General features: G+C 42.0%; 2 protein-coding genes and 2 pseudogenes across 2 annotated transcripts; 2 read left to right on the forward strand and 2 right to left on the reverse strand.

Moving 5' to 3' along the window:
- Positions 1 to 6,404: 6,404 nt before the first annotated feature.
- Positions 6,405 to 8,015, reverse strand: LOC116651820 (uncharacterized). Its single transcript, XM_032438892.2, has 2 exons — positions 7,100 to 8,015; positions 6,405 to 7,035 (listed from the first exon to the last, which is right to left on the reverse strand). The coding sequence occupies exon 2, from the start codon at positions 7,027 to 7,029 to the stop codon at positions 6,529 to 6,531; it is 501 nt and encodes a 166-aa protein (XP_032294783.1). The 5' UTR covers positions 7,030 to 7,035; positions 7,100 to 8,015; the 3' UTR covers positions 6,405 to 6,528.
- A 255-nt stretch (positions 8,016 to 8,270) lies between these two features.
- LOC116651817 (probable isoaspartyl peptidase/L-asparaginase GA20639) lies at positions 8,271 to 9,529 on the forward strand. The gene has a single exon (XM_032438889.2). It carries the CDS (start codon positions 8,451 to 8,453, stop codon positions 9,435 to 9,437), a length of 987 nt encoding a protein of 328 aa, XP_032294780.1. The 5' UTR covers positions 8,271 to 8,450; the 3' UTR covers positions 9,438 to 9,529.
- A 332-nt stretch (positions 9,530 to 9,861) lies between these two features.
- LOC116651824 (SREBP regulating gene protein-like) lies at positions 9,862 to 10,788 on the reverse strand (annotated as a pseudogene).
- A 1,727-nt stretch (positions 10,789 to 12,515) lies between these two features.
- On the forward strand, positions 12,516 to 13,821 carry LOC116651821 (dnaJ homolog subfamily C member 25 homolog; annotated as a pseudogene).
- The last annotated feature ends 6 nt before the right edge of the window (positions 13,822 to 13,827 follow it).

Here is a 13,827-nt window from a genome sequence, read left to right on the forward strand (position 1 = left end):
TGAGAATATACAAAAAAATGTGTTCAGGGGTATACGAGTACAGTTGTATTAAATTTAAACTTAAATCTTAAACTTTAAACTTGTTGTCTGCTTTCAAATATCCCTTAAATTGGTCTATAGAATTCACTTAATTTAAAAACAGTGTATTATCTATATTCACACATATAATTATTTAATTATCTTTTATTTTAAAACATCATATTTGATGTGTATAAATATTTATACAGATATGTATTTTCTTAATTTATATTATACCAAGAGACAACCCGTACATCTGAATTGGTTAACAAAAATTCCTATTTATGTATCAATATATGAAAATGGAAGCAAATGCTAAAACACTCTTGATACTATACATACAACATGAAGTGATAACCACCATAGAAGCAATGAAAGGGATACGGAGAGTAGTTAATTTTTTAGTGAACTTTTCCCTACTATACACCAAAAAATATTTATAAAACATGCATGCATACATACATACATACATAAATAAATACATACATACATACATACATAAATACATAGATAAATACATACCTACATACCTATACAAATACTTACATAAACACATGCATATCTACATACATACACATACAAAAAGACTTAAAATCAAGGCATTAAAACCTGAGGTGAAATTTTGAAAATCGCAGAGTAGGGCACTTTACGTTTGATTCAGTTGATCGAATCCGCCCTGTTCTGGATCGCTTAGACTTAACGCTTAACTCGTCGACCGAGGACTACATAACGAGGCAGTACACAAAGAGAGTGTAAAACATGATTCAAACTTAGAAATATTCTATTATATATTTGTGTTTAGAAGTAAACAGTATGTAGGTATGATTTTTTGTACATATTTAAGACTATATGTATGTATATACTGGTATATAAGAAAAGCATAAATTGAACTCCGGCATATTCCGCATCGATACGTCTTAATAGCTGCCAACACTCATTAATGAGTTTTAATCGAATGATTAATTTCTTAAGAGCTCTTTTCTCTATTACGGCCTCAGCCACAACCATTTGAATAGCTGTCCACGGATTTGCAATCGGCCCCATGAGTAGTTACCTTATGTTGAATGCCCCACGCTCGCAGCTCGCAGCTCGCGGCTCGCACCACACCAAATGCCATGAGAGGGAGTACAAGCATCGAAGCTGCCGCCCACCTGAAAAACTCCCCGGGCCATGCTGATTATTTTCTACTTTGCGACGGCTTTACCTCCGGCTTGTGCCCGTGCCAGCAACAGCTTAGCGAAGCTGCCAATAGTGGGCTACAAGGCATGGCGGAGGCAGGGCAGGGTAGGGCATGGCTTGGCTTGATTTGGTTTGCTTTGGCGCATGTAAAGCAACAGAAAATCGATTAACATGGCTTTAATGGTCGCTCCCTGCCACTTGGCAATTGCAACAGCATGCTGACAATGAGAGCGCGACAAACTTCTCACGCCTGTGAAAGGCCCCGCGTGCGTGTCTTCACCCATTCAGACGCCTGTCCCAGCTGCCAACGGTGTAAATGAGTGAGCAACTGGGGGTTTCCGGTCGCCCACTTACACAATTACACAGCCTCAGCCCGAGTCAACCCACCCCCCTCCACCCGCCAGCCTCCGCGCCGACAACCCCATCAGCAACTTCCTTTTGACTTTGCGCGTGCCGCGTGAGCACGATTAAAGGTATTAATTGTGACAGATTTACGCATTCATTGTTTAGGACGTGACCCCACCTTCGCGCCTTTTGAAACATTCAAATTCCGATGCTGTTAATGATGAGCCCATGTTTTTCTCAGCTTAAGCAGCTTTAAATTGTTGCTGTAATCGATTTTATTTCATATGGAAATTGCGTTAAGTCGGCTTACTACAAATCGCTAAAACTTACATGCGACTACGCGGCTCGATAGAGGCATGGCCAGCTGGGGAGTTAGATAGATAGAGTGCAGGCTGCTGGTTCGCCACAACTACTTAGCCAGATTTTCATTCGAGCTTTGGGTTTAAAGTTGCCAAGCTAATAATAAACCTAGTAAAAGTGCTCTAGTCGGGTATGCCTAATTAGAAAATCCCCTGAACCCCGCGCCCGCTTTACATACATACACAGAAACACAAGCATACGTGCGGCTTACACTTGACTCCAGTCCGCGTCGGTGCTTAAAGTCCGATTTTTATGAAAATTTGGAGTGTCATTAATATGACAACCAAATGCGCGTATATATACTTAATGGCATGGCTCTTCCACTTAACATTTTCTAATTTCGAGCCAAATGAGAAATGTTTACAAAAACTGATACATCTAAAATTGGCTTATACTTTAAAATTGCCTCCATGCTAAATGTATCTTGCTTTTATAACTTTCGAGCTGTGCTTAAAAAAACAAGCTTCAAATTGATTTTTTAGTTGTTTTAATAATGAAAAGAGATAACGGCAAAAACAAATTATTATCCCGTTTTGAGTATAGAGAATACATGGCTTAAATTTCACTCGCTTCTAAGATCGAAGGATATGGCTAGATCGGCTTAGCTAATCGTCCTGATCAAGAATATATTTATTTTTTGTGGTCAAATTTTCTTTCATCCCCTTATTACATACATCTGCCTTTTCACACGCTTCAATCGTGTGGGGGTATAAAAAAACTAGCTGTGTCTTCAGGAATCAATACGTCCTCCTCACACATAGAAAGGGGGTTTGTCTGCGGAGGTTCGCAGACCACTCGACTCTTCTTGTATCCTTCATAACACAGTACAGTTGGGATTCAAAGCAGAATCCTTTGAAGCCTCTGAAAGGTGTCCCCTATCACATTCTATTGCTGTTGCGATTTAAAAAGCGGGCTGCACCCGCAGATTGAGCCCGGCGCCGGGGCTATCTATCCAAAAACATTTTGGTTTCTTACGTAAGGTCCCTGAGATGGTCTTGCTAAGAACTGTGATGCGCGCTTAATAACTTTTAAGTTATGAAATCTCTACACTTGCAAATTATTTGCTGTATATTACGCATACGCACTGTGGCCATAAATTTGCTGTTAGCTGGCATTTAAGTGAATTTCAATTTGGGTAAAAGCCACAGATAAATTTGTTATGACCAAATAATTTGGAAAATTATTTGATTGTTGCAGAACGCAAACATGATTGATACCGGCTAGCAGCATAAATATTTCAATACTTATAATGAGGCACTCATGAAGCGGCGAGTGCATACGAGTGGGTACTTATTTAGCTGACATAAGGGCCTGGCTCACGCTTTCCCATGTACATAATAATCACTGACATATCGATTAGCATAAAAAATTTGTAAATCAAATGTGCGTCCCCAATAACAAACTATTATTCCACATGACTTTGTGTCTTTCACATTTTCACCCATTTCCCGCCCGTGAAAATAAATGCACATAAGCGTTGCGGAAAAGGTGCTGAAACTTAATTCCCTTATATGTTTGTGGAATTGGAAAATATATGATATAGTGGTGCCACTGATTCTAGTCATAGTCAGGACTCAACCAACTGGCATTGTGTGTGGATAAAATAGCCCTGGGTCAGAGCTGTACTCGTTCACATTATTCATTACATAGGCACCACAATTGGCGTTGATCTGTGACACCCTCTAAAACATTTGTCATGCGCAGGACATTTTACGAAATCAAACTGAAATATCCACATAAATTGTGAATCCTATCAATACATACCCTTACAAAATAGAATGGAATGCAAAATTTAACAAAACGATATGGCACCGATTTCTAATTAAATACAAACTCTCAAAGTTAACTAAAATGTTATATAGATTCAGTTAGTTAATTTAATTAAAACTAAATGTCTTCAAATTGAAGCATATTATTTATTGATCAACTATACTTTAAATAAATTCTGTGACCTTCAAACTGCAGTACTTGAAGAGCATTGGACATTAGAAGCCTGAGTCTCGTCGACCAAAAACACTTTGCCAAACGCCAACGCGCTATATTTATGCAGAATTGATTTCGCAACAACAACAACAATAACAAGAACAAGAGCACCAACTGGCATGACAATGTATTACACAAGCATACGTGTGTATAGAGCATTTAGAACATATTTACACGTATGGAGGGGCCAGTGGCAGCCAGCTCGCTTGGTAATGACAGAAATTTGGAGAATAACCATTAGGGAGGCCCACAAAATGCCATTGCAATTGAATTACGCGCTGCAATAAAATTTATGTTGTACCCGTCGCACAGTGTAATTGAGAAATAAGCACAAAAATAAGCTGCAAGCAAAAGTTTAAACAACAGAACAACTTCTTACACAGTCCCATACAATTTTATATTTTATAAAAGCTTCACATGCTCTTGGAAGATTTTGTGTTAAGTTGTTTCATTGTGGATTTTTGTTTTGGAATGTTTTTAAATCTTTTATAAAGTTACTTCCGGATGTTACCCGGCCTTGCCCGTGGCAAGTTTTTTGCATCAAATTTTAGTATTCGTTTTCCGCCCTATAAAAAATCTAAATTTATCCCCAATACTTCAAAGAAGCACCTAATTTCTTACTAATCATTCGCGGTCAATAAAGTTTCATGACGATAGCTTATTAAATCAGAGACTTGCAAAGAAGTTGACAGATTTAGCTATGTCGACTCGGCTGTGCTCATACTAATCAAGAATATATTTACTTTATGTGCTTGGAGACATTTCCTTCTACGCATTACGTACTTCGTGAGGAAACCTAATGCCAACACTCCAACTATATGGGAATAGGTCGTTATAAGCTAATGACAACCGAATTAATACAAGTCCGACTTTAAATATCTTTGCATGATTTCACGAATAGGTTTGCAAATGTCCGAGTCGCCGTTGTTCATGTACTGTCCCGGCTCCATGGCCATCAAGTTGCGTGATTCTTGGCTTGTTTGCAGTTTGATGTAGATTGGCCTGGTCTTTGGCACCGGCTACGGAAGTTTAGCGCATTGCAAGTGAAGCATCGCATCGCTGTTGGCGTTGAATGTGCCACATGTATGTGCATATATGTGGGAGGGCGGCTATGTGTGTGCGTGTGTCGCATGGTTGTGTTTATGCGGTTCATTGTTGTTGAAAAGCGCAGTCCGTGCCGACACCCCGGGCAATGCAAATATATGCACATGTGGACATAAGTACATGCCAGCCAACGTCGGCCGTCGTTGACGAGGCCATTGGAGTTGATATAACCTACAGTATTGTGGACGGGGGCCAGAGGTTGTGTAGGTGTTGAATGCAATTGGCTTGAGTCTGTATGATGCTCTGAATAAACAGCAAGGCTGCGTCAAAAGGAAGCCAGTACGCAATGCAACGACCAAAAGTCTAGTCGGGCACAAACAACCAACATGCTCACACGCAAAATCACAGTCACACGTACACACACACACACACACACACACACACACAGATACACTAAAGAGCTGGAGACCATGGCAGGAAGCTTTGAGCCTTGAGGTCACTCCGATTGCGACGCGGGAAATTTCGTCAAATACAGGCAAGTGACAGCGTCCAGCCTTAAACCAACATCACGCTGCCACGCCCCCCTTTAAATATGCAGAAACACATCCGAATCTGTGTATGCATGAAAGTGCGTGTGTGTGCTTGTGTGCGTGTGCATGCATGTGCGCGCCTGGTTGCGTTTACCATGTCAGCTGGTTGAGCACAAACAAGCCCGCACCCAGGCAAAGAACAGGCCTTGAAACAGGTCATTTGTTCGTCATATCCCATGCAAAAGGGATCATCCATATGGTAAAAAGTCAAGGCACTTGAATTTCAATTAAATCTTAAGGACACACACACACGCAGGCACTCGAAGCTGAACAGAATTATTTTGTTTGACCTTCGACATAAAGTACATCTACCCGATATTTAGTTGATGGTATTGTTATTAATATTATTATTATTAAAATTATTATTTTTCACCGCGCAGAGGTACAGGGGATTCACAAAGAAAGTTTTCTGTCTTCTGATCCCCTACACAGAATCGTACTGGGTTTCAGTTTTTGAGGCAATAGACTATTGGGTTATATATGTTATACTTTTCTCCGGTGCAGAAATCGGGTGCTTACACTTACACCAAAAATTCGGCCTAGTATAGACGTGGTTCAATTCGCTGTTCCTTGGGGAGGCGAATTTTTGCCTCTTGCTCGGCTTAGAAGTCGGCCATATTAGCAAATATTCCTCAATGGGAACGTACTGGCAGCTAGCATATTCAGCTGCTGAAATCAGTAGCCGACCAGCTTTGGCGCAATTGTAAAAGGGTCTTGGTTCTTGGAGTGCCGCCTGGCTAGCAAAGAATAATTAAGAGATCCTTTCGCTCAAATTATCCGGAGCCTGAACTGACAGCGCACGCCTCTGCTCGAAGACTTATTCGTGCTTATTGAATATTTGAATATATGTTAGTTCCAATAGATCCGGCCTCCGTATTTCCCTTTTCCTTTATCTGTAAGCTGTTAGGTGGTACATACTATATATATATTTAACTATTAAAGCTGTAAATTATTTATACAATCACAATATAGCTATGGACGGATTATGTTTCGCTCTTCGTGTAACTTGTTACGGTGTCTTGCCTTTGTCGAATTCCTCAATGCGATTCTCCAACTTGTCGACCTCCAGCCACAGGAGTGACGCCTCATGCCAGGGGGGCGGTGGATCGGCATTAATTGTCTCCATTAACTTCTCTAAATGGGCCCGATCCATGTCTATGGCCATTTTTCGTCTTTGATACATAACGGCCCGCAGATTATCCATTTGGGAATCGGTCGATAATCGCTTGACACCAGTTTTAATAGTCTGACACGCCTTGTTGCGAGTTGTGCACTTGTCTGTCTCATTGGTTACGTCCAGATTCATATCTGGCCACTTCTGCTGCTGCTGATACGTTGTCTTGGGCCTAGCAAATTTTCGAGGTTGCGGTATGGTCTCCAAGCTACGAATTTTCAAATCTTCGGTTTGTGTGGCCACCGTAACGGTACCAGGATCTGGCCCATTCCATTGGTCAATGCTGTCAGTCTTCATAAGGTCTTTTATCTCAGCATTTGATTTCATGGGATCCATGGCGATCTGTCGTTTTCAAGGTGTGTTAATTGCACTTCACTTTAAATTCGCGTTCAAATTTGATTTTTACCAGATTTGTCTGTCAAATTTTCTATTTATTTTTTTTCTTCTTGCTCTGCAATCCGGACACAATTTTATTTGCTTTTTGATTCGGCACCTTTTAGCAAGCAATCAACATTAAAAGCATGGCTACCCAAATTTTACAAAATTTTAAATTAAATCAAATGCCTACTTTATTCAAGAATTCCTATTCGATATCTAGTTGGTTAAATATATATATTCCTTAGACAGGCTCATTTAGGAAATTGTTAGTCAAAGGCCGTAGAAGCTAATAAAATTTGTATTCCTAATATACTAATAGAAACCATAGAAATATACATATACTAGCGGATATTGCCCGGCCTTGCCCGTGGAACTTTTCGTGCCAAAAATTTTAGATATTACCTTTCCACTAAGTACCCACCCGTAGAAAATTCAAATCAATTTTATTAAAAAATATGTTTTAAGTGCATCGAAAAAAGAACCAAGTTTTGGAATCAACCGTTTCCCGCCCATGTTAGTCTTGCGATGAAAATCTTGAAGCTAAAGAGTAAACTTTCATTTATGAAACCTTTGACCCATATTTGCCACCCAAGAAGATTACCGAAATTGATTTTGAAGCCAATCGGACGGTAAGCTAAAAACCTACATGCAACCATTTTTTTGGCTGAAACACGTATTCTTAAGTTTGATGCAAATCGGACAAAACTTAAAACTTCGCTCAAAAAATCTTTAAATCCTATTTCTACTGAATTCGAATACAAAACGTCACCCACCAAATCTTTGACCCCCATTTAAACCAAGGCGGAATTCATTTCTTGAAAGGTGTGAAAAACCCACAAATGAATTTAAACAAAGGTCTTTGAAAATAAATTTGGTTCCGATCGGATAATAAACAAACAAGTTTCATGCCAACGTTTTTCCCGAACTTTTCACATATGCGGGTGGTATTTCCCGAAATCCTGTCTTAACGTGCGATACATCATATAAGGTAACTACTGATCACCAATCAGTCAGTCAGTCAGTCAATCAGTCAGTCGGGACGAACAGTTTCATATACATATAGAGATGTTGAATCAAATAACAAATCAATGCACAGCTATCGAAATCACCATCATTTATCTAAATTGGTTAATTCATCAACACATCAAACGGATGCGGCGCAGATGCAATCGCGAATGTCTTGAAACGGGTCCACCCTAATACAAGCTGAGAACAGCAAACAGAAACAAAGCAATAAAGATAAGCAGAAAAGAAACATAAAGCGAACGATAGAGCAGCAAGAAGAGCACAAAGGCAAACTGAGCGCAGCAATTGGAAGCGTCAGTCAGTGTCGTGTTCGGAAACAAGCACAAGCAACAGTTGAGAGCAAACAAAAAAATATGCCACACCCAGTGATCCTGATACATGGTGGAGCGGGGGACATAACCGACTCCCGCGTTGCCGGCAAGTTCAAGGGCATCAAGGACGCGCTACGTGCTGCCTGGAAGCATTTTGAGCCGACAACAGAAGCATCTGGCAGCGCACTGGATGCCGTTGAGACGGCCGTGCGTTCCATGGAGCTGGATGAGTCGTTTAATGCGGGCTATGGTTCCTGCCTTAACACCGCCGGCGGCGTGGAAATGGAGGCCAGTTTTATGGAGGGCCGCGATTTGCGTGCCGGCTGTGTAACACTGCTGTGTGATGTTATGCATCCGATCACAGTGGCACGCCGGTTGATGGAAAGGCGACGTCATGTTTTCCTTGGCGGCCAGGCGGCATTGGACTTGGCGCTAAGCTCTGGCATCGAGCGGCTGCCGGCTGGCTCCCTTGTTACGGAGAGCGCTCAGCAGGCATTGCGAGAGTTTAAGCAGCAGGAGGCGCAGGGCTTAGACACCACTTTTGCTCGCACCGAGCTAGATAAGGCACGCACCGATCCGAATGGAGATACTGTGGGCGCCGTTGCCATGGACACGAGCGGACTAATTGTGGTGGGCACCTCAACGGGCGGCATCACAGGCAAATGGCCGGGACGAATTGGCGATACTCCTCTGCTCGGCTGTGGTACCTATGCTGAAAATACTATTGGCGGCATCTCTACTACAGGCCATGGTGAGACCATAATGCGCTACAATCTAGCTCAACGTATATTGGGCGCCATCCAGCATCAGGGACTCTCCGCGCAAGCTGCCGCCAAGCAGGAATGCCAGAAGATGACAGATCGCATCGGCGGCACCGGCGGCGCCATTGTTATTGACCACAAGGGCGAGGTGGGCATCAGTTGGACATCACGCCGCATGGCCTGGGGTTACGTGCGAGACGGCATCATTCATTATGGCATCAATCACAACGAAGTCTTCCAGGAGCCTTTGGTGCCCTCACAAGAATAATCCAATCACTTAAAAGCTATTTTACACAGGTATCAAGCGTACCCTCAATGTTTTCTGTATTATTTGAATAAATTACTATTGTTAAAGCACAACATTATAAAGCCTAAAATATAAATGATAAGTGTGTATGTACATCATTATGAATATCACAAAAAAAAAAAAAAAAAAAAAAAAAAAATACCCTAACATGTCGCTATATTTATATATATATATATATATATATATATATATATATATATATATATATATATATATATATATATATATAGATTTCAGAAAATTGTTCATAACACCCAGAATGAATTGTGAATCCATTGAACGTGGCAACTTAAAGATTATGTCTAAAACCTGAGATAAAACAAAAATCGAGCATTAATTGCCCTATAAACGCCCTAACTGTTTAGGATTGCGAATTATAACTAAAAACTCTGTCGAATTGTCAATTGTACCAACAATAAGGAGTCCGTTGAGAGATTTTAACCCTTGACCTGTCCATTCATTTTAATTTGGACAATCAAGGCAATAGCCCACGACAATTACAAAAAAAAAAAACAATCGAACAAAGAGATATAGAGATTGCACTTGCCTTTGGGCTGTGATCTGACTAACCCTGGCCACCTCTGGGCGCCACTTCGCGCTGCGACTCGTGCGCCTCGGTGGTGCCATAGCAATACTTGGCTGCTTCGTTGCGGTACTTGTTCTCGTGCTCAACAGAGTGTGAATTGGTGCGGCACTTGACGAGGCACAGCTCAAAGTGATCCACCACGCTGGCATAGATGTATTTTGTGTGTCTTGCGCCTGCAGCACCTGCTCCAGCAGCGACCGTTTGTTAGGATGCAGGCAACAGGACACACAGTATTCATAGACGCCGCAGCAGTGCGATGTGGAGTTGCAGCTGTGGCAGCTATAGTAGCTAATTCCGGCCAGCTCCACGTTACAACAGCCATTGGCCAGCATCTGCTCACGTAAACATACGAACCACGCTCATCGGCCAGCAGTTGACTTCCCTGCAGCCGAATTGCGACAACGTAGATCCGGATCGCGGGTTCGATTGATATGTTCTTCCGGCAGCAGCAACTGTTGCTGCCAAAGCAGCGGACGTGTTCGTTGGGCTTTATACTCATCGTAATGTAGCGCGCTACAGGCACCCTTCTGCTGAGCGTAAAGCAGAGTAATAAAATCACTTAATAAAAGCGAATTCTCAGTTCACACCGCTTACCCGATCAAAGAGGCTTTCGAATATATAGAGAAGGGCCAGCAGTACTAGAATTATATTAATAATGCGTCTTCTTAGCAAGCGTGTGAGTGCGGCTGCCACATCGTATGCGTATGCGGGCATGGGCATCGGCATCATTGCCAGCGGTTTTTCCAGGCAGTTGGCTGCGTCAAATCTGAAAACGATGCTTTCGTTGTTGCTGATGCTCCCGTGCTACAGCGTCCAAATTATTAACACGCTGCATGCGCATTGGTTGTTAAACGCGTTTCGAGTTTATGCCAAATTATTTGGGAAATATTTGCAATTTGTTTTGGGCGAACAGCTGTGCTGAGCGTTGCCAGATTCTTAACTATCTGGCAACGCTAGATATAGTATGGCCATGTGCGATTATCGCTCAAAGCCTATCGATTGTTTTCGGAATACTACCGAAGATAATTTGGTTTTGCCAACATTTAAAAACTTCAATTATTGACTAATTTAATTCCTTCTAATTGTATATTTAGAAATCCACACTCATGTGTTATGGTCTTCTAATATATTATAGTTAACATCATTTTCATCCCAAAACTTGTATATTGGTTTGTTATGGATTTCTGGACATGCTTTCTCTTTAATTTTCTCCATCTGACAATGTTTCCGCAAACTCCAGTTCAGCTTTATAGGCTCTAATTTTCGCACGCAAAGCCATATCGGGTTCCAGATGATGCGGCTGTATATAAGATTTGCTTGCGCAACCTACTACTGGACAGCGTATACCCATGTTGTCTTTTATAATAGCCTGCACTGAATCATGTTCATAATGATGACCGCAATTAATGTTGCGCACTGCATTCAACATGAGTGCCTTGGACCACGGGTCATGCATTGAGACCACCATGACACCGGGCTGCATGACTTCGGCCACATCCTCATCTTCTGTGTTTGTGGCACCCGAGTCAGCATTAACGGCTTCCAGTTCCGTTTAAACTGTTTGTACTCTGACGTTATTTTAACATTGATGCGCTTTTATCTTCCTTTTCAAATGATTGTAAGCACTGCTTGTTTAAGTCTTCCACTATATCGGTTTCAGCCAATCCTTGTTGTAATACAGCATCGATGCGTTTCTGCTTGGCCTTCATGGCAATTAGACGTTCGCCTAGCTCCAAGCGCTCCTTCAATGTTTCACTGATCATTTTTTGTATTTGGCTGTGGAAACTGTCATCGCAACCTTTAAAGAATCGCAACATTTTAAAACACACCGACCGCCGGCATTGATGATGGCGACTTACAGTTTTCCAACGACTTTATAACTCGGTGTTTTCAATAATGGTCCTTTTAACATCTTCAACATTACTTATAAACTCCATGGTATTCTTTTATACATTCTATAAACAAGACGCCGATTAATAGCAATAGCTATCGGAACTAAGCAATCGTTTTACGAATTGAACTAGTTTTTCACAAAAAGCGCGCTTGATTTAAAAAAAAAAAATACAAATAGCTTTCAACATGCAAGGATCTACAATGGAAATAGATTACCAGATACAATTCAATAATAAATAAAAATGAAATTAAACTAAAATCTTCTCAATAAGCTGAAGGCCTTTGCTTGCTAAAGTTTAAGTTAAGTTTTGTGCATTTTATAATAATATAAAAAAAATAATAACAATGAAATTATAACATGTAGTCTTTGCTATATTCGTCCTTAGAGAATGTTAGATAATTTAAAAAAAAAAGTTTCGATAGTGCTGAATAATCACAAAAAATGTTAATGCTTTAATGCTAATACTAATCTCTAATCGTAACTTCTTGCGAACCGATGCAAAAGAACTAGTTCAATTTAAAGCGCCACGGAATCATGTGATTCCACTGGTACAACCAATACAACTCTAGACAACTGCTAAGAACATTAAGAAGCCGTGGTGAAAGTGCCAAAGGCCTCTAAGCGCCAGCATAGAAGCAACGTAGCGGAGAACAGAGAACTACAGTTGCCAAGCAAAGCACGCACACTTACTCATTGGGGCATCAGTCAGTGAAACTGTCAAACAGTTTGACCCGCAGCCAGGAGCAACAGCTGTTGCTTGCCGCCCTTAGCACACACATACACAAAATACCTACAAAATGCCACACACACAGTCCCAAAGGTGGCTGTACACCTGCCTGTTGGTCAGCATCTTGCCCACGTTGTGTCTGGGCCTTCTGGATGGTCTATATTGCGGCAAAGAGAACTGCTACGATGTGCTGGGCGTCACACGTGAATCGTCCAAGTCAGAGATTGGCAAAGCCTATCGCCTATTGGCACGCAAGCATCATCCCGATCTGCATCGCGGCGAGGAGGCCAAAGCGCTGGCCGAGGAGCAGTTCAAACTGTTGGCACCGCCTACGAGATACTGCGCGATGAGGAATCCCGCACCGACTACGACTACATGTTGGACAATCCGGACGCATACTATGCGCATTATTATCGCTACTATCGTCGACGTGTTGCGCCCAAAGTGGATGTGCGGTGGTGATTGTAGTTACGTTGACCATCATATCGGTGATTCAGTACTATTCAGGCTGGCAGCGCTATGACGCCGCCATAAATACTTTGCGACGGTGCCCAAGTATCGCAACAAGGCGCTGGATATTGCGCGCGATGAGATCCAGGAGCGTGTGCATACACGAAAGGGTAAGAATCGCAAGAGTTTATCGAAAACCGAACAGAAAGAGGAACTGGAGCGCATCATACGAAAGGTGATCGAGGAGAAGATGGACGTGCAGGGCGGCTATGCGAAGCCCACGCTTTGGGATGTGCTTTGGGTGCAGTTGCTCATCTGCCCGTATACGCTTTTCAATTTTATTGTGTGGCATGCGCTGTGGTTCTGGCGCTATACGGTGCTCAAGCAGCCGTACGGACGGGAACAGCAGCTTTATCTGATACGTCGTCACATGGGCATGGGCCAGCATCAGTTCAATGCACTTGAGGATAAACAGATCGAGGAGTATCTGCAGCTGGAGCTGGTGGCAGCGCGACAATTTTGTTGCGTGGAAGGCCGATCAGGATGAGGACATGAAGAAAAAGCTGGCCGAGAATCCGCGTTACAAGGCCTACAGGCGCTATATGAAGAACCATGGTCCCGGCCGAATTACCTTTGAGGATTAGGACGACGCCTGTTGATGTTCAAGTTTTATTGTTCCATCTTGTCGCCATCG

The sequence above is a fragment of the Drosophila virilis genome, unplaced genomic scaffold (genome assembly GCF_030788295.1).
Source record: "Drosophila virilis strain 15010-1051.87 unplaced genomic scaffold, Dvir_AGI_RSII-ME tig00000356, whole genome shotgun sequence".
Taxonomy (NCBI): Eukaryota; Metazoa; Arthropoda; class Insecta; order Diptera; family Drosophilidae; genus Drosophila; species Drosophila virilis.